Source organism: Cetorhinus maximus, chromosome 1 (genome assembly GCF_964194155.1).
Source record: "Cetorhinus maximus chromosome 1, sCetMax3.hap1.1, whole genome shotgun sequence".
Taxonomy (NCBI): domain Eukaryota; kingdom Metazoa; phylum Chordata; class Chondrichthyes; order Lamniformes; family Cetorhinidae; genus Cetorhinus; species Cetorhinus maximus.
The window spans coordinates 174,534,308-174,560,314 of record NC_135879.1 but is presented as its reverse complement, the minus strand read 5'-3'; the positions used below and the strand labels follow the sequence as shown (position 1 = coordinate 174,560,314).

Here is a 26,007-nt window from a genome sequence, read left to right as displayed (position 1 = left end):
TGGGAGTAGAGGACATCGCGGTGGTCTTCCAATGTGTCCAACAGGCGCCTCAGAGAGGCATCAGCAAATTTGGGGGCTGCCGTCTTCTTTGCTTTCAGGGCCATCTTTGGCCTGGAGCAGTCCTGCACTGTAGACATGAAATAGGCTGCGCTCTTGTACACTTTAAATATACTGCCAGAGCAAGGAAGCGCTGAGGTCACAGCGTGGCTGGCAATCCGAGCCTGCTTGCCAGTGATCCGGCGTGTTTCCTGTGAATGCATTATTAATGAGGCGGATGCACCAGGAAGGGGACGATACGGCACAAAAACCTGTCATTGTTGCCGGCAGGTCATTTCTCACGCCCGCTACCGCACTTAGTGCAAATCTGGGACGATTCCGTTGGACATATTTTCCAATGAGGTGGCTAAGATCTGTAAATAGTAGGTTCTAAACCCTGGGCTAAGTTTTCCCACAAGAATCGGGACCTGACATTGGGGACCAACTTGGGGACCTGAGCCCACACTTGCCTGGAGCAAGACTGGCATGGGGATCTTCCCAGGAGGTCACCTCAGAACTCGCTGTCCACTTAAGGACACTCGAGGGTGATCTCCTGATGCTGCCAGCTTAATCAGAGGGCCAGCAGCTCTGAAGCCTCGGCCTCTAGAAAACTTCCCCAGTGGCAGGAAATGTATTGGACAGCCATCCTGAGCGCTCCTTGCTATTTCACCAGCATTCCCGCATCCAAGGCCACCCAAGGCCAGGAAAATTCTGACCCATGTACCCCCAGTCCTTACTGGAGTGTTGGACTACACAAGCCTTTACGTCCTTATGAAGAGGACCAATGGAATTTCATAGCATTAAGAAGCCTTCTTCAGAAAATTTAAATAAATCCACTTACATTAATATGAAGACCTGAGGAAAATAGATTTTATTTGATCCGGTAAAGTGATTTGCCAGTATTCTTGAAGATTTATTTATCTGACGCATTTATATTCTTCATAATGTGCCCAAATCTTGTTTATATACTTATTCTATTGTTTTCTTTATTACAGCCCACAGTATGTGAGCGGGAGCTGTGTGTATTTGCTTTCCAGACTTTGGGAGTAATGAATGAAGCTGCGGACGAAATTGCAACAGGGGCCCAGGTACACAAATGTTAAATCGACAAATCTTTATAACTGACTTCACTGTTTAAAGCAACTGATGGTTATAGTGAACATGTTGTAATGGGAGGAGTGGGTAGCAGAAACTATTTGATCACTGCTTTTACACCTGAAATCCAAGTTAAATGCAACCAAGACAAAAGGAATGAAAATATTTTGAAATCTTGTATGCTTCTTTAGGTATTACGCTTGTTAGGTTTTAAACTCAGAGTTCAGTATTTTTGACCTCCTAACAGTGGGTGGAATTTTCCACTCCCACCAGCAGCAGGAATTGTGTGGGCGGGGACACTATATTTGGTGTGAATGATAAAGTAAGTTCTCCACTGGCAGAAAATTAGTTTGGAATTTTGTTCTCCCGACTTTGATGGTGGGTTAAAGGCAGGTTGACTTTCCCGCTGATCTATGTCATGAACCACATTTGCATCTCATGAACACTTATTAAAAGGCCAACTCGCCAGAATCATGCTCCCCCTCCACATTAAATGCCCCTCCAGTGGATAATTAGAACAATCTGTTTTACGGCTGTATCTAAGTGGCACGCAGCTGGCAAGCTTCACTTCATCCACAACTTGGAGGTCAGTAGAAGCTGCTTTCGCCTTCCTTTAACACCGTAACTGCTAAATATCGGGTGCCTGTAGCACAAGCTGCACCAAGGGGGATGGGGACAGGAGGCACGACCAGCGGGGAGGGCTGAGACAGAGACAGATGCAGGGCTGGGATGGGGGAGGAAGACGAGAGGAAAGAGTGAGATGGACACAGGCGGTAGAGAAGAGGAGAGAGGGAGGTGAGACGGAGACAGGACGGTGAGGGGGGGGTGCGGAATACGAGAGGGGAGGAGTGAGACAAAGGCAGGCTGAGGGTTGGGGGGGGTCAAGTTGCAGAATGGAAGAGTGAAAGACTGTCCGGGGGCAAAAGTTAAAAGACTGCTCAGGGAAGGTTCAGAGACTGTCCTGGGGCTGAGGCCTAGATGTCGGGGACATATTTCAGAGAATGTCATGGGATTGTCCGGGCCATGTTAGAGAGCTCTGCATGGCATGCAAATCTTGGTCCCAGTCTTGGGCGAGGGAAGGTCTCTCTGAGCAGTGCTGGTCATGCACAGAATGGTGTGGAAGGCGTGGTCAGTCAACTAAGACATATGGTCCTGGGGGTTTGAGTCATGGTATTGGGAAATAGAGGGCACAGTAACGTTTAGCGGAGGCATCTGTATTCTGTATGTCAGTAGCTGAAAATTCATAGGGGAGTATTGGGTGGTCACATGGGGGGCTCCCAAAAGGTCAGGGTGCATGTAGCCTCAAGAAGGGGAGGGGTCAGGTTGACAAACAGCCTGGGGACATCAACATTAAAGGGTTCAGGGAAGAGACTAGAAATATCGACATGTACAATGATGGGGTCAAGGGTAACAGGGGGAGGCTGGATTGTTACGGGAAGAATGGGGATTAGGAGACGGTGAATATGGAGGAGAATAGGAGGGACTTGATGGGCGATAGCGGGAGGTTAGAAGCTGGTTGCACTTACAAAAGTGCTGAGCACCACGTTCATAATCACTGATGAATGACGCAGTTGGAAAAACAAGCTTGAAAAAATCGATATGGAAGGCGTCTCAGGGCATGTGGGAGGAGTTCAGCACAATTTTGAGCCAATTAAATGGGGTATCCTATTGATTTTCTGCTCAAACCATGAAGAACATGGCTCAGCTCAGTATTGGACTTGAGGGTCTAATGAACAATGAATGAACTTGGCTCCTTTACTAATGGTGTGAATTCAAGCGAGAATCCATAAAGTTTTGGTGCTGCGTTGCAGTCGGTCTTAATGACCATCTGATCCTCACAGAAGCATGTGAAAAGGGAAAGAGGATCAAACAATCGAGGGCCATGACTGCTGCACAGAAGCTAAATAGGCACTACAAGCCTCAGTGTTCCCAGTGTACTGGTCATGGCTTACAAGGCTTACAGTCATGACATAAGTTGGATATCAATAGTTATTGTCTAGGCTACTGGATGTCTCCTTGGACTAGAAGGACTTTGAAGAGGGCAAGGATTCAGATGAGCTTAACTGTGCTGCATTGCTTGGTAACATTCACTGTCTATGATCAGGCCCAAATATTAGCTCCTTAGTGAGAAACTGGTAACATTGGATAAAAACAAAAAACTGCGGATGCTGGAAATCCAAAACAAAAACAGAATTACCTGGAAAAACTAAGCAGGTCTGGCAGCATCGGCGGAGAAGAAAAGAGTTGATGTTTCGAGTCCTCATGACCCTTCAACAGAACAATATTAGGAGAGGGGTGAAATATAAGCTGGTTTAAGGTGGGGGGGTGGGGGCAGAGAAGTTGGGGGGGTGGTGTGGGGGGGTGGTTGTAGGGACAAGCAAGCAGTGATAGGAGCAGATAATCAAAAGATGTCACAGACAAAGGAACAAAGAGGTGTTGAAGGTGCTGATATTATCTAAACGAATGTGCTAATTAAGAATGGATGGCAGGACACTCAAGGTACAGCTCTAGTGGGGATGGGGTGGAAAGACTAACCGGGCATTAAAGGTATAGATTTAAAAATAATGGAAATAGGTGGGAAAAGAAAAATCTATATAAATTATTGGAAAAAACAGAAGGGAGGGGGAAGAAATGGAAAGGGGGTGGGGATGGAGGAGGGAGTTCAAGATCTAAAGTTGTTGAATTCAATATTCAGTCCGGAAGGCTGTAAAGTGCCTAGTTGGAAGATGAGGTGCTGTTCCTCCAGTTTGTGTTGGGCTTCACTGGAACAATGCAGCAAGCCAAGGACAGACATGTGGGCAAGAGAGCAGGGTGGATTGTTAAAATGGCAAGCGACAGGGATGTTTGGGTCTTTCTTGCGGACAGACCGCAGGTGTTCTGCAAAGCGGTCACCCAGTTTATGTTTGGTCTCTCCAATGTAGAGGAGACCGCATTGGGAGCAACGAATGCAGTAGACTAAGTTAGAGGAAATGCAAGTGAAATGCTGCTTCACTTGAAAGGAGTGTTTGGGCCCTTGGACGATGAGGAGAGAGGAAGTGAAGGGGCAGGTGTTGCATCTTTTGCGTGGGCATGGGGAGGTGCCATAGGTGGGGGTTGAGGAGTAGGGGGTGATGGAGGAGTGGACCAGGGTGTCCAGGAGGGAACGATCCCTATGGAATGCTGCCAAGGGGCTGAAGGGAAGATATGTTTGGTGGTGGCATCATGCTGGAGTTGGCGGAAATGGCGGAGGATGATCCTTTGAATGCGGAGGCTGGTGGGGTGATAGGTGAGGACAAGGGGGACCCTATCATGTTTCTGGGAGGGAGGAGAAGGCGTGAGGGCGGATGCGCAGGTGATGGGCCGGACACGGTTGAGGGCCCTGTCAACGACCGTGGGTGGAAAACCTCGGTTAAGGAAGAAGGAGGACATGTCAGAGGAACTGTTTTTGAAGGTAGCATCATCAGAACAGATGCGACGGAGGTGAAGGAACTGAGAGAATGGGATGGAGTCCTTACAGGAAGCGGGGTCTGAGGAGCTGTAGTCGAGGTAGCTGTGGGAGTCGGTAGGCTTGTAATGGATATTGGTGGACAGTCTATCATCAGAAATTGAGACAGAGAGGTCAAGGAAGGGAAGGGAATTGTCAGAGATGGACCATGTGAAAATGATGGAGGGGTGGAGATTGGAAGCAAAATTAATAAATTTTTCCAGGTCCCGACAAGAGCATGAAGCCGCACCGAAGTAATCATCGATGTACCGGAGAAAGAGTTGTGGGAGGGGGCCGGAGTAGGACTGGAACAAGGAACGTTCCACATACCCCATAAAGAGACAGGCATAGCTGGGGCCCATGCGGGTACCCATAGCCACACCTTTTATTTGGAGGAGGTGAGAGGAGTTAAAGGAGAAATTGTTCAGTGTGAGAACAAGTTCAGCCAGACGGAGGAGAGTAGTGGTGGATGGGGATTGTTTGGGCCTCTGTTCAAGGAAGAAGCTAAGGGCCCTCAGACCATCCTGGTGGGGGATGGAGGTGTAGAGGGATTGGACGTCCATGGTGAAGAGGAAGCGGTTGGGGCCAGGGAACTGGAAATTGTTGATGTGATGTAAGGTGTCAGAGGAATCACGGATGTAGGTGGGAAGGGACTGGACAAGGGGAGAGAGAATGGAGTCAAGATAACGAGAAATGAGTTCCGTGGGGCAGGAAAAGGCTGACAGGTAACATTGGATGTTTGGTATCTTGTGATACTTGGATAGGCACTATTGAAGTGTTGTAACCTATAAGGCTATACACCAAGAGCTGGAAAGTGCCATTAGGATAGCTCTTATATGGCCAGCAAAGCCATGATGGACTAAATGACCTCCTGAACCTTAGATTTCTTTGATTCTAACCATATCCCAGCAGCGGTCTGTGCCTTCAACAGATTTTAAAAATACATTTAATTAAGCAGAGTTAGTTTCTATGAAGCATATATGACTGATGATCAAGCAAACCCACGCTTCAGCTGAGTGGGCTGTAAACCAGACACCCAAACTAAACCTAAACAAAAACAAAAATACCTGGGAAAGCTCAGCAGGTCTGACAGCATCTGCGGAGAGGAACACAGTTAACGTTTCGAGTCCGTATGACTCTATACGGACTTGAAACGTTAACTGTGTTCCTCTCCGCTGATGCTGTCAGACCTGCTGAGTTTTTCCAGGTATTTTTGTTTTTGTTTTGGATTTCCAGCATCCGCAGTTTTTTGCTTATACCCAAACTAAACCTGATCCCTTTCCAGCTGGCAGGTTAGGTTAAGTTCCAGGCTTATCAATGGATTCCCCCATTGAGTAGATAATGAACATGCCAATACTCCTGGACTCAAAGGTCTTCCCCACCTAAAACTCCCCCTACCCCCAATCTCCACACCTATAAACTACTCAGTGATCCCTGTCTTCTTAAGACAAACTGAAATCATTTATGAAGCTCTATTTCCTGAAATAGAAATGCAAAATACTGCAGACCTTGGAAATCTGAAATAAACATAGAGAATTCTGGAAATACTCAACAGGCCTGGCGGCACCTGTGGGATGAGAAACGGAGATAACATTTCAGCACAACTGCAATAGGATCTACCAGCTGCCTGTCCCACTTTTTCAACTTTTCTGGGCTGTTTCTAGATAGAATAAGTAATGCAATATAAGAAGGATTTCAAAGGACAGAGTGTCCATTATGTTAACAAGATGGATCATTGGCAGGAATTTTATCAAAGACCTGTTTGTCCTGCCATCCGGACCAAAAGCGGGACCCCTTCACGAGCAGGACCCTGGGAGACATTTTACCAGTGGTGGCCAATTAAAAGGCCATTGCTCGGGTGCCATCCAACTACAGACAGCAACTCACCTCCCAGAGCTGCCAGCCCAACCAGAGGAACAGCAGCTCTGTAGCCACAGCAGTGCCACCGATAGAGGCAACCACTGCTGAGGCTGCATGAAGAACAAGGCAGCTCCATGCTGAGGGGCCATTGAAGGCCAGCTAAGTTTTTTTAGTTTAATGTGCCAGGGCTAGACAGGCAGAGCTGGTGATTGGAGGGGTGCACCCTCCAGTGGCGGTATCATAGCTGCAGGAGTGGCCATTGCCACTGGGGGCTACCTCCATGGGCCATGGAGCAGCCATAAAGGAATCGCCAATAATTGGCCTCTGGTCAGTGGAGAGCCATGCTGCTGAGGTTCCTGGCACTGAGAATATCTCAACATCAGGAAGACATCAGGCTCTCTTCCCAGTGCCCTTCACTGCCATTTTACAAGGTTTCTTGCCTCCCAGCCCGTCTCGAGGATTGGTAAAACCCAGGCTTGAGTTTGACTTCGATCAATGAAGTTCTCAGTGGGTATATGCCAAAGTTTGCTCTTAATTCAACAGTACTTAGTATTAAATTGTCAAAACCACTCAGAGATATCACAGGACGGTTGTGGAAGATGGAAAAGAGTCAGTCTGGTACAATAGTGCAGACTCTCTTGAGGAAGGGACTGTGAGACACAGTTGAGGCAGAATAGGACTTTACTTCACATCTAAATGAACAAAGTCAGAGAGTTAGAATTTCCATTAAATTTCTCCTGCTGTCCCATTGGAACCTTTGCTGAAGATCACCAGAAACCACCAGTAGATTGGTGAAAATAGTGCCTAGGCTGTTTAACTGGAGTTTCCTCCGCTCTTCTGCCCGAGTTACCAAAGCGAGAAGGATGAGAGAACCACGGTGGAAATTCCACCCCACTGGACCTGAAAGAATGCTTGATGTTGATACAGTGCTTGAAATGAAAAGTGTTTCATCATCAATTACTAATATCCCGGATGAGCACAAAATGTACAAAAAACTTTTTTTTTAAATTACATTGCAATGCATTGTACATGTTATAAATTAATGTGCACTTATGTGACCCTATCAGGTCTCACAGAAATATTCTTAATATAAAAGAAGATTTAACATCTCATATAAAGGTTTATTCAGTGACTCTGGCCTCCCAGTATTGAACTTTGCTTTAGTCAATAGGAGCACAGATCTGAGAATCAATGTTATAACACTGTATCCCCATCTCTGACCTTCATTCCTGTCTATTGAGGTTCTATACTGGGAACACGTGGACAAAAACAACAAGCACCTCAGACATCAGGGATGCGATGATGCCACTTAATCTGTTTTTGCTTGCATTGGTTGTGAGAAGGATGTTGGTTCAGATATAAATATATCTGTCTTCTCTGGCAATCCAGCACTCCTCAGTATTGCAGTGAATTATCAACCTAGATTATGCGCTTGAGGCTTTGACGCCACAACTACATGACGCAGAAGAAAAATGCAATCAACTGAGTCAAACTGAGCAGATAGTTCTCTCTGTTCTTAACATTAATAGCTATTTGTAATTATAGACAATTGGGATCACTTTTAGACCTAGATGGTACTGGTTGGGAGCCTCATCCACTGGCAGTACCAAACAGAAATCTGGATGCACACTGCTGGTGGGCATAGTGCGTGTACTCTTAGCCATATCTAGGTGTCCATGCTTCCAATTAACTCTCTTCTACTATTGCAGGTGGTGGATTTGTTAGTGTCTATGTGCCGATCCGCTCTGGAATCTCCCAGAAAAGTGGTCATTTTTGAGCCATATCCATCTGTGGTGGATCCCCTTGATCATCGGAGCCTGGCATTTAACCCAAGGGTACTTTGTTTTCCTGTTAATTAACATCTAGTTAATGACTCTGTAATATAATATTAGTATCTGAATGATTACTTGGTGTAATGAATTAAAAATCAAGTCACAAAAACCATAGGAGTAATTTTCTACATTTGGATTCTTTGGCACGAAGCATCACACACTGAGGATACACATTGGGATATTGGACACAGAGGATAGTATGCTGGTTACATAGTTCTCCTGATTGTCCATCATTAATTCGGCAGAAAATCAGGCACTCTGCATAAGGGGCACACTGTATCTTCCTCCTGGTGTACAATGCTACATGTCCAGACCAAACTAAACATTTATCCACGTTTCAACTTTTAGACCACTCGATCTAAAACATTTTATGATTGCCAATAGCAATTCAGAGAATCTAGTGCTTATAATCTTTAGTTATTTCATTTAACACTTGGCCAATTTATTGTACTGGCTGGGCCTCATCACATTCTTAATGTACCTTGCTTAATTAAGTGCATCACAAGTAATTTGGGAGAAATATTCCTTTTTCTATAATCGTGTTGTTCCTAATTAAAGTTCATGCATCCTATCTCTAAGCTTTTGATTAACTTTTATCTTGACCCACCATGCTTGCAAATGCCACCTCATCTCCAACCTCCCTTCCCTCTCCAAAGTCCTTGAATGTGTTGTCGCCTCACAAACACATGCCAGTCCTTCCAGGGACTCCATGTTTGAATGCTTCCAATCCAGTTTTCACCCCACCACAGTTTTGGAATGTCTCTTTTCCAAGGTACGATGACACTCTATATGACTGTGACTATTTCTTTTCATCCTCTGGATCTGTCTTCAGCCTTTGACACTGTTGACAAGGATGATGTCGTCAACTGTGTCACAGTTTTGACAAATATATAATGACAAATGAAACTGAAGGATGTAAGACTGAGATGTTCAAATACTCCATGGGACTTAAGAATTCCTGTGCTGCTGGGGAATGTAACCTGTGGAGAATAGGGTTAATTAGCTGAACTGTGAACCAAATAAATATTCCAAAGTTTATTGCAATTACCTTTAGGAATCTGAAGTATTTGTAAAAATTCTCTCAGGACATTAAATAAATTGGATAGCGTCCATGGTAGAATAATATGTATATAAATGTGGAAAAGCACAGGTTTAAAGCTATAAATTGCTTTTTCTCACTCCTCATCAGGGTCTTTATAAGCCTGACCACATTTAAATAAAACTGATTTCTCAGCATAAAAATGCATATAAGTAGATTTCAGGCATAAACTGAAACTAATAATTCATTTCACTCAAACTGTTCACACTCAGAGAAAAGTCATTATCAGCATCACGGTATTTGTTGACTGCATTGAAAACAAGACAGACAAGCCTTGCAGTTGTTAGCCATCTGTGTGTGTAGGCTGTATAAATCCATTAGAAAAGCTAATGGAATTCTAAATTTTAGCACAACAGTTAAAGAAGATAAAAGCCACAAGGTGATGATGAGACTATATAGAACCTTAATAAGACTTCAATTAGCGGATTATGTCTAGCATTGGGCTCCTTATTTTAGGAAGGCTATTGAGATTTTAATGAAGGTACCATGCAGATCCACCAGGTTAAGAAATTCAAATACAATGAAATACTTGAAAAGCTGGGAGTTGTGTGGGTTTGTGTAATTTGCTTCCAGCATTAGTGGTTGATGCTGAGAAAGTGATCTGGAGTTTCAGAGTCAGGGAGCCTCCGCAGACATTTAAAAATGGTGAGCGGAACCCAGATGGGGAAGCCCAGCACCTATTTCTGAGAGATCCCATTTTTGCCGGTGGGGGAAAAGGTGTGGGGCATGCTTCACGCAGGAGGGAAGCCCCAACTGAGCAGAACTGTTTGAACTTAGTGCTGAGTTTAGACAGATACATTTTGACTCTTCCGAGGGCCAGAACCTGGAAGTGTGAAAATCATGAATTGATGGAATACGAACATATGATTTAGGAGCAGAAGTAGGTCACTCGGCCCCTCAACCCTCTCTGCCATTCAATAAGATCATGGCTGGTCTGCATGTAACCTCAATCCCACATTCCCGACCACCCCCGATAACCTTTTACTCCTTCAAGAGCCTATCTAGCTGTGCCTTAAAAATGTTGAAAGACTCTACTTCCACCACCTATTGAGGAAGAGAGTTTCAAGGTCTCTCAACCATCTGAGAGAAAAAAAATTCTCCTCATCTCTGTGTTAAATGAGCAACCCTTTACTTTTAAACAGTGACCCCTAGTTCTAGATTCTCCTACAAGAGGAAACATCCCCTCGATATCTCCCCTGTCAAATAAAAGTAAATGCTCTTGAAGAGTGGATAAGATCTTTTTTTAACTGTCATGATCTGATTTTTTTAAAATCCTCTGCTCTTTACACTGTAAACAAAAACGCTGCAGCAGTCAGTGATTATTAAAATAGACTCTGTTGGAATGCTTTGATTGACAGACCAGTTGGTGTAGCGTCTGTTCAAATCATTTCCCTGTTGAGATCTTTGTTGACAATTTCTTAAGAGCTATTCATTATGAAGGATTAGTTGAGTTTCAAAAGCTACAATTATCTCAGCAGCAGGTTGGAGTTCACAGTTTATTTGATATCTTAAGCTTTTAAAGGATTAAGGGTATGAACAGAAGTGTGTTTTTTTAAGAGATTAACCACTTCAGGAGGTTTAAAGTGTTGATGCTTTCATGAATGAGAGTTTGTTTCACTATCAAGTCTTTATTACAAAAGCTGTATTAGATCCTTAGTAGTTTATTTTTTTCATCTCCACATGGCTCCTGAGGCTTGCCCATAGTGAATACAAGGTGAGTTAGCATGGAGTTGGCATGGGGGAATGAGGGGCCTTGGGAGATGGATGGGGGCATGAGCTGATGTGAAGGGCGAGGGCTAGAGAGACTAAAAGCTCCTAAGCAACAGGGACAAAGTCCCAGAGAACCAAGGCGATCTTTCTAACCAGCCCAGACTCCCCCCCGCCACCCCCCCCCCCCCACCCCCCCCACCCCCCATCTCCTCTTAACATCTGCATCTGGGATCAGTGAACCCAAATTCATCATGCACCACCCCTGCCCCCCCCACCCCCACCCTTTCCCCACAGCAAAAATCTCGTGTTCAGGACACTTTTTACAGAGTCAGATCTGGTGAGTTGGGAAATTTCCCAACTTGAGTTATCTGCCTCGGTAGCCAAAATCCAGTCCACTATAGCAACATTCATGATTGGATTAGATATGCAATTAAGAAAACAAGATTAGAAGGATAATGGGAAAGGGTGAGTAAATATAGTCAGATCTGTTTGCTCATGTGAAACGGAGACATTAACCGATCGGGCTGAATGGCCTATTTCAGAGTTACAACTGTGATGTATTTCTATGGATTGGAAACAGATTTGGGCATCTTGCTACTGTTAATCATCATCTTACCTTTACTGTAAACTCCATACTGATGTGTTTTTCCCCACTTTGAACTAGAAAAAAGACTATGAACGATTAGTTAAAGCACTGGACAGCATCACATCCATCAGGGAAATGACCCAGGTAAGGCCCAAAGCTTGTAACCAAGCATGAGACTGCATTCAATGGTAGCAAAGCTAAAAGCTCCAGATATAAGCTACATTTATTGTTCACCTTAAAAGGAAAGGTAAGTCTGAGAAGTGTTTTCAAATTTTTCCCATCCCTGAGAAAAATATATTTGTCACTGAATGTACAATATTACCAAATGAATTGCGTCCTTGCGATTTACCATACCTTAAGTTTTTAGTTGTTTCAAGATATATATTACGTCAGGTGCTGAATGGTTTGTGAAAAGGTACTATTATCTACAACATGGCCTGTACTTTATAATAACCAGGGAGCTGGTATGGAACTGTCTAACCCTAGGATGATCTCTGTTGAGTGACTGTAAATTAAATTCAGCAAGTAATGTGGTTTTTAGGATTCAGGCGACTCCAGTTTGGCTTCCATTCTTATCGAAATAAAAAAGTGACAGTGGAGTGAGTACAAGCACAGTGGATTGCTTGTTGCCCTTCCTGTTTTGTATATCACAAAGCAGATTCAGAGGAAACGAGAACCAACATGCAAATCTTCATGAAGCAGCAAACTCAATGATATTTTACAAAAATGTGACAAATATATCCAAATTAACTAACTTGCTTTAACTATTCAAATATTCCCTGTTCTCGGAATGCCTTTGATTTTTCTCAATTCTCCCATCGTGCTCCTTTTTCCTTGAAATATTTTCTTGTCAATTTCCTGTTCTCCACCAAATTACTATCATTGTTTTTCTTCTCTTGTATATGTGATCCCCCCTTCTCCTCACTCTCTTTCTTCCTATAAGCTGTTCATCTGCAATGTGTTCCAGTTCTGACGCAGAGCTATGCTTGAAATATTCACACGCTTCCTTTCCTTTCAGATGCTGCCTTTCTTATTGAATGTTTGCAGCATTTTTTGCTTATATTTGAAAAATATATTTATTGCTATGTTCTCTTAAGGAGCACTGGGGTAGAGTACTTTGAACAAGAGGTACAGTCCTAGAATTTGAACAGCAGCTTTCATTTATATGGTGCCTTCAATGTAGTAAAACATTCCAAGGTGCCATTTTTATATTTGGCACATTCAAACTTGCTTTTCATTTTATTTTGTATAATATTTTATTTTCTATAACTAAATGTTGTTTCCAATTAAATAATGTCGGGATTATATTAGAATCATGCACATTTTCCTAAATGCACTTGTTTGACATTCCCTATTCTACATCTGTTCTTGTTATTTTGTTAGCCCCGAACACTGATATTAAAACGTTACACATTAAATTGTAAGTCACCATCTGTGTTATACAATGGGATCACAGGAGTACCTTTCTAGAATGTGAAGGCGCTGCAGTTATTGAAAATTATTTTCCAATCCTTATTTAGGGGCTTTTAAGATGTAACCCAGATATTTCTGCAGATTGGTGAGCATCAGCTCATATTGCCTAATGTTATGAGAGATCTTCACACTTTTAATAGACCCATTAAAGTCATGACTTAATTAAGTACAATAAAATAATTGTGGAGTTGGCATTAAATAGAACATGTCATGGTCAGATGGAAATGAAGATGTTGATGTCCATGCCTGAGGCTGACTCAGTGATTTTATGCACTGTAGCTGTTCCAGGCATGTCCTTTGTATAATATAACACTGTGGTACTAACAAGATAGAAGACTGCTATAATGGGTATAAAAAGAAAAAAACCCTGAAATTAAACAGAAAACAGGAGACATATCACAGTAAGTCTGCTGACATCTGCAAAGAGCTAGATAAATGTTTGAGGAAGAAAACCTTAATTGGAATTCAGAACTATTAATTGAGCTCATCATATTCTGCTGGATTTGGGGTGTATATTCAGTGTTTCCTATTTTTATTTCAATATGCTGTGATGCTATGCTCATAATTGGAGCACACGAAGTGCACTGGAAAAAAAGACAACTGTTTATTTTGTTTATCTCGATAGGCACCATACTTGGAAATCAAGAAACAAATGGACAAGCAGGATCCTCTGGCACATCCTCTGTTACAATGGTATTTTTACTTGAATATTGAACAATAAAATCTTAGAGAAAGAACAAGAAAGGTTACTGTAGTCCCTTCAGTTCATTCTGCTCAAATCTGTGGACTTGGATCAATCTGAGTACTGCAATATATTTTCTTACAATCGTTCAATGATGCTACCTGCCCAATCAGATTCATTCATTAAACATGTTCAGCTCTTTTTTATTTACAAGTAATTTGAGTGTTAATGCATTAACCTCACTGCAAGGTCATTTATTCCAGTCCAATTTTCCTACTCTCCCTGCTTGTAGACAATTCGACTTATCTCCACAGAGCATTTTCTTCTTTACTCAATGGGTTGTTTTCCTTTATAAGCAGCTAGATCTGACTTTATAGCCACATGGCTACATCCCTTTGACCACTCAACAAGCTGCTTTTATTTACTAATAACCATTTAATTATTGACCCATTTTTAAAAATTATTTTGTAATTGCTGGTTTATTTTTCACATCAAGGAAGCAAAATAACACCTTGTTTCTTTTTTAACCAGGATTATTTCCAGTAACAGATCCCATATTGTAAAATTACCTGCAAACAGGGTAAGTGACTTGATCATAATACCCAAGGTGAAATCTATGTTTTTGTAACAAAATCATTTTGATTTTTTTTGTGCAATCGCGTAAATAAAGATGTCGGCCATCATTCTATCCTCCGTTCACTTTTTAACTAGATGAAATAAACTATAATGTGCGGGCCACTGCAGGAAGGGAGCATTGCTGTAATGGATATCCGCAGTACTGTAGTCATAGCAGCATGACACCCATTTAGTTGTGCAATTCGTTCCTGCTTGTGGGTGCCTCTGGCTGGGCCAGCATTTATTGCCCATCCCTAACTGCCTTTGAGAAGGTGGTGGTGGTTGGCCTTCTTGAACCATTGCAGGCTGTATGGTATATGTAATTTCAAAGTGCTGTTCGGGAGGGATTTCCAGGTTTTTAAGTCCAGTGACAATGAAGAAATAGTGATATATTTCCAAATTAAGGATGCATTGTGGCTTGGAGGGAAACTAGCAGTTGTCGGTGTTGGCATTCACTTGCTATCTTGCCCTTCTAGGCACAGGGGTCAAGGGTTTGAGAGGCATTCTTGAAGAAGACTTGGTTGGTTGCTGCAGTGCATCATGTATGTGGTACACACTGCAGGCATTGTGGATTGGATTTTACACTCCTTCACCAGTGGGTTTGAAGGTGGAGGAACACATAAAATCCAGCAGGTGGCCTTCCCGCTGCCTCCCCGCCACCCCCAATCTGTCTGAAATTTTATGGGGGGGGCGGAAATGGGGGAGGCATCTTGGGCTCGTTTGGGCCCTTTAGTGACCAATCAATAGCCATTTAAGGGTTTCATCCCACCACTGCTGGTACTTGATCTGTGGCGGAGAGAGGCCCACACCATGCGGGAAGCCTGGCAGCTTTAGCTGTGCAGGCTAGTGAAATGCAAGTGGAGGAGAGGAGCCTCCTTTGTGGGATGCCTGGATCCATCAGAGGCACCTTCCCCATGTCATTTCCCCCCTTTAACCATTGCCTTTGGCCACTTGAACCTGCCTTCCCCAAGCCCTCTACCCCTCACTGAGATCCCAGACCTTGGACTTACCTGGTCTCCTCAATGTGGTGGGACAGCCTGTAGTCCCAGTAGTAGCCACTGCTCCTGGATGGTGCTGCTGGGACCACAGAGCTGCTGGCCATCCGATTGGTCAGCAGCTCTCTAACACGGGACTTCCTCCTGAGAAAGGGACAGAAGTCTAGCCTTAAAACAGTTAATGCTGCTTCTAGCGTTGAATTACTACAGGGCAGCTGTCGGGATCATAGGCAGACTCGCCCCTGAGTTTTAGCCAGGGTAGGAGGGTAGGGGGGTAGCGGGGATCATGGTGCCCCGCAAAATCCAGCCCAGTGTGCCAATGCTGGAAGGAATGAATATTTAAGGTGGTGATTGGGGTGCCAGTCAAGCCAGCTGTTCGATGGTGTTGAGCTTTTTGAGTATTGTTGGCACAAGCTGCATTCATCCAGACAAGTGGGGAGTATTCCATTACACTCCTGACTTGTGCCTTGTAGATGGTGGACAGGCTTTGGGGAGTCAGGAGGTGGGTTATTTGCCACAGAATTCCCAGCCTCTGACCTGCTCTTGTACCCACAGTATTTATAAGGCTAGTCCAGTTCAGTTTCTGGCCATCACAATATTTCTATCGCATCAAGGTGCTGAAATTTATTTTCTTCCCACAAAAAATGGAAGAAATGTCTTTCATGTTGAAATGAATGAAATGACAAACCAGATTGCTGGACTGTATGGTTTTGAAATGTACTTTATCTCAGGATGTGATTCCATTAACAGCAATTAAGACACAAATCATCTGCAGAAATGATCCTTTAATGCTTATCAAGCAGCTATAGTGAGATATTTAACTGTCAGATAATTTATATATGTCAAAATGCCATTTATAAATTTCTAAATGTCAGACAATTATGCTGTATAGTGCCCAATTGTGTTGAAGAATAAGATGAAAGCAGCAACAAAAATCTGTGCTGGAGTACGTCAAGACATTTTTAACAGGAGAAGATAGGTTATTGTCTCCACTATCCGCATGTCGGCATTTAAAGCGGAGATGGTTCAGGTTCAATCAAAATAAATTCACCCGAGGGGCAAAGGTAAGACAAACAAAGCCAGAGACCCTGAAAGAGACAGCGAGTAAGATGAAGCAGATATAGGGTGTATATGACAAATATCAGGTTGATAATACACATGAGACCAGACTGAATATAGAAAATTCAGGGGGGATGTGAAAAAAGAAAGAAAAGAAAAAGAATCAAAGAGGGTGTTTGAGAACAAACTGACAACTAACATAAATGGGAATTCAAAAGTCTTTTATCGGCATAAGAATTAAAAGGGTAGTAAAAGGAGCGGGACCAATTGGGACCAGAAAGTGAATTTATGCACATAGGCAGAGGGCATGGCTGAGGTATTAAACTAGTAATAAAAACACAAAATGCTGAAAATACTCGACAGGCCTGGTAGCATCTGTGGAGAGAGAAACAAAATTAACATTTCAGGCTGTGACCTTTTATCATTTTTAATGTCCTGAAGAAAGGTCATGACCTGAAAGCCTCTGTTTTCAGAAAGCATTTTCTGTTTTTATTTCAGATTTCCAGCATCCACAGTATTTTGCTTTTGTATTAAATGAGTACTTTGCATCTCCCTTCACCAAGGAGGAAAATGCTGCCAAAGGCCTAGTGAAAGAGGAAACAGTTAAGATACTGGGTGGGCTAAAAATTAGTAAAGACGATATATTAGAAAGGTTGGCTGTTCTTAAAGTTGATAAGTCACCAGGACTGGATAAGATGCATCTGAACATACTAAAGGAAGGGTGGAAATTGCTGATGTACTGTCCATGATCTTCGAATCCTCCTTAAGTACAGGGGTGGTGCCAAATATTGCACCCTAGTTCAAAAAAGGATGTAAAGATAAGCCAAGCAACTACAGGATTGTCAGTTTAACCTCTGGTAGGGAAGCTTTTAGAAACGATAATCCAGGGCAAAATTAACAAGCACATGGACAAATGTGGATTAATTAGGGAAAGTCAGCATGGATTTGTTAATGCAAATCGTGTTTAACTAATTTGATTGATTTTTTTGATGAGGTAACAGAAGGGCTGAAGAGGATTTTTGTAATTCTTTCTGATTTTAGTTGACTGTGAGCATTATTTGTTGCCTATTCCTAATTGCCCTTCAGAAGGTGTTTGATGTGGTGTACAGGGGCTTCCAAAAGGCATTTGATAAAGTGCCACATAACAGCCCTCTCAGCAAATTAAAGCCTATGGAATAAAAGGAACAGTGGGAGCATAGACACGAAGGTGGCTGAGGAGCATGAAAAAGAGAGTAGGGGGGTGAATGATTGTTTGTTGGATTTGAGGAAGGTATAGAGTGGGTTCCTTAGGGGTTGGCATTAGAACCACTGTTTTTCATGATCTATATTATAGGCTTTGGCTTGGGTGTGCAGCACTTAAGTTCAACATTTACGGATGACACAAAACTTGGAACTATCATGAACTGTGAGGAAGATATTGATAGACTTCTAGAGGACAGAGACAGGCTGGTGGAATGGTTGGACATGTGGCTGATGAAATTTAATGCAGAGAAATGTGAAGCGGTACATTTTGGTAGGAAGAATGACCAGGGCAATAGAAAATAATGAGCACAATTCTCAAGAGGAATCAGGAGCAGGAGACCTGGGGGCAAAAATCATTAAAGGTGACAGGGTAGGTTGAGAAAGTGATTAATAAGGCATATGGGAACTTGGGCTTTATAAATAGTGGCATAGGGTTCAAAAGCAAGGAAGTTATGATAAATGTTTATGAAACACTGATTTGGCATCAACTGAACTGTTCAATTCTGGGTGCCTCACTTTAGGAAGGATGTGAAGGCATTCGAGAGGATGCAGAAAAGATTCATGAGAATGGTTCCAGGGATGAAAGACCTCAGTTACATGGGTAGACTGGAGAAGATGGGGTTGTTTCCCTTAGAGAAGAGAAGATTGAGAGGAGATTTGATAGAGGTGTTCAAAATCATGAAGGGTCTAGACAGAGTAGAAAAGGAAAATTTGCTACCATTGCTGGAAGGTTTGAGAACCAGAGGATACTGATTTAATGTAATTGGCAAAAAGACCAACAGTGAGCGAGGAAAAGTTCTTCTATGCAGTGAAGGGTTCGTAAGAACAGAAGCAGGAGAAAACCATCTGCCATTCAATATGATTATGACTGATATTGGGCTTCAACTCCATTTACCTGCCTGCTTCCCATATCCCTTGATTCCCTGAGAGATCAAAAATTTATCTTTCCCCAGCCTTAAATATAATCAATGCTGGAGCATCCACATCCCTCTGGGGTTGAGAATTGCAAAGATTCACAACCCTTTGAGTGAAGTAATTTCTCCTCATCTCAGTCCTAAATAATCAGCCCTTATCCTGAGACTCTGTCCCCTTGTTCTAGACTCTCTAGCCGGGGGAAACAATGGGTGGAATTTTCCGTGCCCGCTGGTGTTGGGCATGCTCAGCAGTGTGAGCGGACAATATGGCAAGAAGGCCAGGAATCAGTTTCATGACGTCATAAAACCAGTTTGCAATCGTCAGCTCAGCTCTTTGATGGCGGGCCGTATTCCCCGCCATCAGACATCAGGAACCTCATTGTAATACATCTGCATGTCATTATAAGGCCAGCCTGCTGGAATCGCCCCCCCGCCACTGCTGGATTGTCCACTTACGTACCAGTGCAGAACACAAGTGTGACATGCAGTAGTCAGGATTTACCACCAGGGCCTTGCTCACATCGTGGACATCCAAGGAGCAGAAGAAGCTGGAGCCCAACAGCAACGGCACACTGGAGGAATGTCCGTGGCATGCTGGGTGGATTCTCATGGACATGGCTCTGCTGCGAAACAGCTCACAGAAGTTGGAAATTCACATTTGAGAGTCTGCTCACACAAGGATGATAGCCAAGGGGGTGGAGAGGAAGTGCCAAGCTGTGTTTGGGAGAGGAAGATGTACCGGAGGGTAGGAGAGGAAGGTCAAGGATCGACTGAGAGAGAAAGAGGTGTCAGGATGGAGTGAGATTGAGAGAAGGGGAATTAAGGTGGCAGAACGGGGCGAGATTGGAGGCAGGGGAATGAAGGTGTCAGGATGGGGTGAGGTTGGGAGGGGGGAAAATGAAGGTCTCGGGTGGAGGTTGGGAGGAGGGACGAAGTACCGGGGAGAAGGTGGTAACAGGGGAGAAGACAGCAGTTGGAGAGGTAGGTGTAAGGTGGGGTGGAAGGTGTAAGGGGAAGGAGTGCAGAGGGGGGAAGGAATGTGGAGAAGGGAGGGAGTCGGTGGGGGGTAGGGGCAGGAAGGTGCGTGGGGAATGGATGGAGTCCAGGGGGTAAAGGAGAGGGGAGGGAGTCTGGGGGGAGGAAGAAGTGCAGAGAGGGGTGGGAGTACGGGGAGGAGGAAGGAGTGGGGAGAGGGGAGGGAGTAAGCCTGGAGGAAGATATAAGGGTATCTGAAGGAGTCAGGAAGGGGGAAGAAGTAATACTGAAGGAAGAAGTAAGACTGGAGGAAGAAATAAGGCTGGAGGAAAGAGTCGGGAGAGGGGAAGGTCTAAGTGGGGGTGGTGTCCGGGAGGACGGGTGGTGGAGGACAACGGGGAAGGAAGAGGTTCCAAAGGGGGGAAGGGGTTACAAGGGGGTAAGGGGTCCGGAGGGGAGGGATGTCCAGGTCAAAACGTGCAAGGGTGAGTCTATGACTGCCTCTTGGGGAGCGAGCTGAGGGTGTGTGTTGAATGAGGGAATGGTGAAAATAATTGAGGGCAGAGTGAGGTATTAGGGTGGGAGGGTGAGGGTTCAAAGGTAGTGGTAGAAAGAACAATGAGGATGGTTGGTGGGAACTCGAAGGCAGACATGGACCCTGGGGGTGGGAAGGAGGAACTCAGGGAGGTGAATGTGGATGAGGGTAGGATTTTCGGGAAGGAAGGGAACGTGCAAGTTCACCTGGACATCCCTGAAGGAAAAGGGTTGTGGCTGGTAGGTCACGGAGGGGATGTGGAAGGTGATGCCAGGTGGGGTCGACAGTGATGGGGGAAAGGAAATAGGTGACTGAGGGAGGGGGCAAGATGGGGGAGTGGATGAAAAACTGAATCCAAACCATGCTGTCTAAATCGAAAGTGAAACAAAAGTCGTGGTGGGCGAGATCAGGTGCTGCATGGGAGTGTGATCAGTGGGTGGGCAGAGATGCAGGTCAGCTCAGATGGACAACTGAAAGCGAACCCCAGCAGGCAGCATTGAAAATGCTCAGGACATTGAGATGAGTGTGGTACGTAAAGGTTCCGCGTACATGGGAGTGTGCTTGCACGAGGCTCCAAAGGCCCTGTCACTCACACACCTCTTCCTCCAGAATCACTCGTTGGCTAGCTGATCCCTCTGTGGTGACAGAGGAAGAGGTTGAGGGGCCCACAGGCAAAGGGGACTCAGAGAGAGAAAGACAGCCTCTGAGATTATTGAGTGGATGGCTCAGGGGTGTCCAGCTGCCGCTTGTCCTCCCTTCGGGTGCCCGGGGCCCCTGGGGGCCCTGGCCTAACGCCTTGAGGGGAAGGAGCACCTGGAGGGACATCGAGTTACCCTGTTTCCCCCTCGCGTTGCCACTGCAGGAATCCACCCATGGCTACTGAAATGCAGTGTAGGTCTACGCACATCTCCACGTTCTGCTGGACCAGGGTCTCCATGGCACCCGCAATCCTCCCTATAGAGACCTCCATATGTGCACATGTGGGCACCACTTCATCGGAGAGCAGATGGATGTGCTCCTCCAACTCACATGCCACTCTGTTCAGAGCTTCCAGCAGCTCTGCGTGATGTGCCCCTGCCTTTTGCTGACTCTCGAGGATGAGTGAGAAGGCCTAATCCAGAGACTCGTCATCTGACTCAGACCTCACCGATGCCTCTTCCCCAGCAGTCTTTCGAGTGTCAGGGAGCCGAACCTGCCTTCTCCAACTGCGAGTGTGTGTCTGTGGGGTGATCACTAGATTGCCTGATCTAGATCTAGGTCCTACTGATGTGTGTGTCTCTGCCCTGGTGCAGGGTGTGGGTAAGCGCCATGATGGGTCTTCCAGGCTGCTTATTTCCAGCTCTTCAATGGAGGAGCCCTCTTGGCTGGAGGTGAGGACGTGGATGGAGCTGAGGGACTGGCTGACTGAGGGTGTCAGTCGCTTGGCAGAGCTCCCTGTGAATGAAAGTAGAGATAATTAGTGCATGGCAGCAGAGTCAAAAAAAGGAGAGAGAGCACTCACGGTTATGTTGAGGAAGGGATGATGTGGTGCAGGATGCTCATGAGAGTGTTCGCCACCAGCCTCACCGTCACCACAGGCACAGTCCACATCCTCACCAGTCAGTGCAATGGCACATTCCTCAAAGTGAGTGAGGTGCCTAATGTGGGCCACGCTACCCCTGGTCTGGGACCTCTTCCTGCTGATGTGCTACGTGGAAACAGATGGAGAGAATGTGAGCAGGACACATGGCACTGTGTGGAATGTTTGTGTGGTGAGTGGAGACATGGACTGGATGAGGACGTGAGCCTGATGGAGATGTGAGGGTGTGTGTCAGAGTTAGTGGTGTTGTCCTTTAAAGTGTGAGATCCCTGTGAATGTATGATGGGTTTGTGAGTTTGTGAGTTGAGAGTGATGAGAAGAGTGACTTATCCTGGCAGAACGGATGAGACCATTAATCCTGTAGCAACACTGGGTGGATGTCCACTTTTGCAGGGTGTTGGCGCTGACCACCACTGCCACCGCCTCCCATGCTGGATTGGTGATGCAGCTGCCCATCCTGTGGTCAGAGCAGAGGTAGAGGACATCACGGTGGGCCGCCATGGTGTTCAAAAGGCGCTCGAGAGACGGCTTACTGAAGCTGGAGGGTTCAGTCTTTTCACCTTTCCTGTCTTCCATGCATCAGTCTTGGGCTGGAAGCACTGAGAGGTGTGCACGCGGCTGCACTTTAAATGTGGTGCCCAGCGTGATGAAGCGGCGAGGTGAAGGTGCGGCGGGTGAATGAGAGCCCTCCCCTCCATGGAAATGGCGTGTTTCCTGGGAAAGCATAAATAATGCGACGGGTTTGGAACGATGTGCCATGAGAAGCTGCCATTACGGCTGGCGGGGTCGGGTAAAATGTCTGTTTACCCATCCACTACCGCACTTAGTGCAAATCTGGGACGATTCTGGCCAACATCTCAGTATCTATCCTGTCAAGCCCCTTCATAACCTTGAATGTTTCAATGAGATCACCTCTCATTCTGAGAACATTGACCCAATTTACTCAGCCTCTCATCAGAGGACAGTCCTCTCATCCCAGGGACCAATCTAGTGAACTTTTGCTCTGCTGCCTCCAATGCAAGTATATCCTTCCTTAAATATGGAGACCATATTTAAGTTCATATCCAGAATGCATTGCCTGAGTGTGTGGTGGAGGCAGATCCAAACCTGGCTTTCAAAAGAGAATTAGATAATTATCTGAAGAGAGAACATTTTCAGGGCTATGGGGAAAAGCCAGGGGGGTGGGACTAGTAGAGTTGTTCTTGTAGCGAGTCAGTACGGATATGGCAGGCTGAATGGCCTCCTTTCATGTTGTAACCATTCTAAGATTCTATGAACTCGAACTGATTTTACAAAAGGTAGAGCTCTCCAATTTGTCAAGCTGTTTGTTTCAGAAGTTGCACAATGTCAGAATGTGTTAGCAAAGAGGTGATGTATTTTATGTAGTAAAACTGTAATAACACTTGTCACCTTACTCTCTCATGTAGCAATTAAAGTTCATGCACACTCCACACCAGTTCCTGCTCCTCAGCAGCCCACCGGCCAAAGAATCCAACTTCAGGGCAGCAAAGAAACTTTATGGGAGCACTTTTGCTTTTCAGTGAGTTTTCATTCTTTAAATCTCTAAAGATATGAATCATGTCCTTCACAGTTAAAAAGAGCATTATAAAATATATTGTAAAATGTATGAAAACATTTAAATGTTTTCTTTGCATTTGCTTGAATATCTGTAAGTGGTTATCATCACCACTTTTTCTGAATATAAGTGCTACAATAAACGAATGCCTTTGAGGGATCTATTTGTTTTGAGTTCAGGAACAATAAAGGGGTAATTACACTACATGATGTATTTTATAGGCCACCAAATAGTATGGGAAAATGATAAAGGAGCAGATTTGCAAATAAATTATTAAGAGATGCAAGAACAATAATATTTAGCTGGCCCAATGTTAAGTGGAGAATTTTCTTGATCAGTATTTTTCTTGCCCAATAAGGATGGAGGCATGGCTAAGTCAAGTTCTGGGGAAGGAAATAGGTCAAATGGGGAGTATCGCATTTGGGGAGCATCTCCGGAATAGTGATCATAGTCTCATAGGTTTTAGATCAATTATGGAGAAGAAAATGGTACCATCTAGAATGACAATATTTATCTGGAGGAGGGCTAATTTCAGCAAATTTAGAAGGGGTCTGGCCCAGGTAAATTGGAATCAAAGACTGGCAGGCATAAATGTAATGGTGTAATGTTCGGGTATAGTCTGGGTACATTCCCACAAGGGGGAAAGGGAGGGCAAGAAAGGATTTAGAGTTAAGAGGATGAAACAAAGAAAAAGGGGAGGGGTGGTATTTGATATAAGTCTGCTTGACAATATAAGGGAGAACAGGCTGCACATAAGTAGTAGAGGGGCAAAGTGCAGACACAATGAGCTGAATGGCCTCCTTCTATGCTGTAACCATTCTGTGATTCTGAGAAGTGAATTAGACAAACTTAAGAGGACCAAAGAGATAGTATGAGAATGAATTGGTGGTTAATATAAAAGGAAATCCTAAAAGTCTTCTATATAGGCATATTAACAGGTTGGCAGAGGATCTCTCAGGTTGATTAGGGACCAAAATGGAAATCTATTGGTGGAGACAGAAGACACACCTAAGGTACCAAATGTATACTTTGCATTGGTGTTTACCAAAGATGTGGTAAATGAAGAGGTTGCTGGGATACAGGACAAGATAAAAATAGAAAACAAGGAAGTGCTAGAAAGACTGGTGGTACTTAAAGTCATTAAGTCACCTGGTTCAGATGGGATGCATCCTAGGCTGCTGAGGGATGTGGCGGTGCTGGCCTCAATCTTCCAATCCTCTGTAGATACATGGGTGGGGCAAAAATATTGGTGGATTGAAAATATTACACCCTTGTTCAAACAGGGAAGAAGGATAAACCTAGCAATTACAGGCCAGTTGGCTTAACACTAGTGCTGGGGACGTTTTTACAAATTCTGTTTCAAATTCTGTTTATGGCAGAAACCGAATTTACCTGAAAAATTTGCACCATAGTTACAGCGGTGGAGGGAGAAAAGCAATGAGGAAACTGGCAACGATTGTTTATTTTGCATCATGTTACACGATGGTTTTTCAGATACTAAAACTTTGTGTTTTTTATTTAGTGGCTCACATATAGAGAACTGGCACTCCATTTTGAGGAATGGTTTAATTGTCGCATCAAATACACGATTACAGGTAAGGTCAGGCATAGCAGAAAAGTGTACCTAATAAGGGTGGTTCTGTAACTCAGCATACTCCAATGTGGATAACTGCAGCAATGTAGTGGATAATTTTCCATCTATTAATTTCATGAAATATGCTTGCTTTGAGTGTTTCTCCCGAATAGGAGTCCCAGACCACTAATCACTACAATAGTTCTTTACAAAGCTTCGATACGATGAAATATAACATTCTCAATCAGTGTGTTAACATCATTAACATTGCTGGCCTAGATTTTTCTGCCAAAATAATAGCCGGTTTAATGGTGGTCAGCATTATTAATGTGTAAATCATCCAGCAACTCATGGAGAGGAAAAGATAGCCCATGATTTGTGAATTACCAAGGTTGCAGGTAAAATAAAATGGCCTCAATTGGCCATTGACAGGTCGGTGGGTGGACAGCTGATTTGGCTGTGCCCCCGCCTTCCTGAAAATTTAAATGGGGCGGGATGATATCAGGGGGGTTCCCCCAATGTCATCCCGTGTCATTTTCGTGTCGGTGAGCGGGCCCCACCCCCTGCTCGCCGACGGCAAAATTCAGCCCTGTGAGTTAGAAGAAGCTTCTTCACATTAATGGCCAATCAAACTCACTGGAGAAAGTTAGGGCTTCTATTTAACAGTGTAAGTACCTTTTTAAATGAGGGTATTTATGCTCCTGCAAAGCCAATTAACCTCTTTGGCCCAGAAAAGGAACAATTTAAACGGTGGACAAAAAAATCCGCCTGGTTGTAAACTGTTCTTAAATGTTAAACTTTAAAAGTTTCGAACATTTTCATATTTTTTCTTGCTTTTCTCAACTCTCTCTCTTAATGCAATTTTTCTCTCTTTCTGTATCTGATTTCGCTTCCATTCACCCTATTACTTTTACCATTATTCTTCTGGATCTTTCTCAATCCTTAAGCCTCATTGGTTGAGGAAATAGACTGTTGGTCCCATCATTCACCAAGGTCCTAGATGCCTTGTTACACTAGCCGTGACATTAATACGTCACACTTCCAGCAACTTACAAGGCAAAATTTTGAACTGAAGGGTCAGAGAAAAAGCCTATTTAAAAGGGGAAGC

General features: G+C 44.3%; 1 protein-coding gene across 2 annotated transcripts in view; it reads left to right on the top strand.

The window, feature by feature from the left end:
- parp8 (poly (ADP-ribose) polymerase family, member 8) overlaps positions 1 to 26,007 on the top strand; it is a 443,855-nt gene that overhangs the window by 393,050 nt on the left and 24,798 nt on the right. For both annotated transcript variants that reach the window (XM_078550076.1, XM_078550068.1), the window contains exons 15-21: positions 1,032 to 1,124; positions 8,164 to 8,289; positions 11,760 to 11,825; positions 13,780 to 13,847; positions 14,368 to 14,416; positions 23,178 to 23,290; positions 24,849 to 24,921. In XM_078550076.1, coding sequence (XP_078406202.1) covers positions 1,032 to 1,124; positions 8,164 to 8,289; positions 11,760 to 11,825; positions 13,780 to 13,847; positions 14,368 to 14,416; positions 23,178 to 23,290; positions 24,849 to 24,921 — 588 coding nt within the window. The remainder of the gene's footprint in view (positions 1 to 1,031; positions 1,125 to 8,163; positions 8,290 to 11,759; positions 11,826 to 13,779; positions 13,848 to 14,367; positions 14,417 to 23,177; positions 23,291 to 24,848; positions 24,922 to 26,007) is intronic.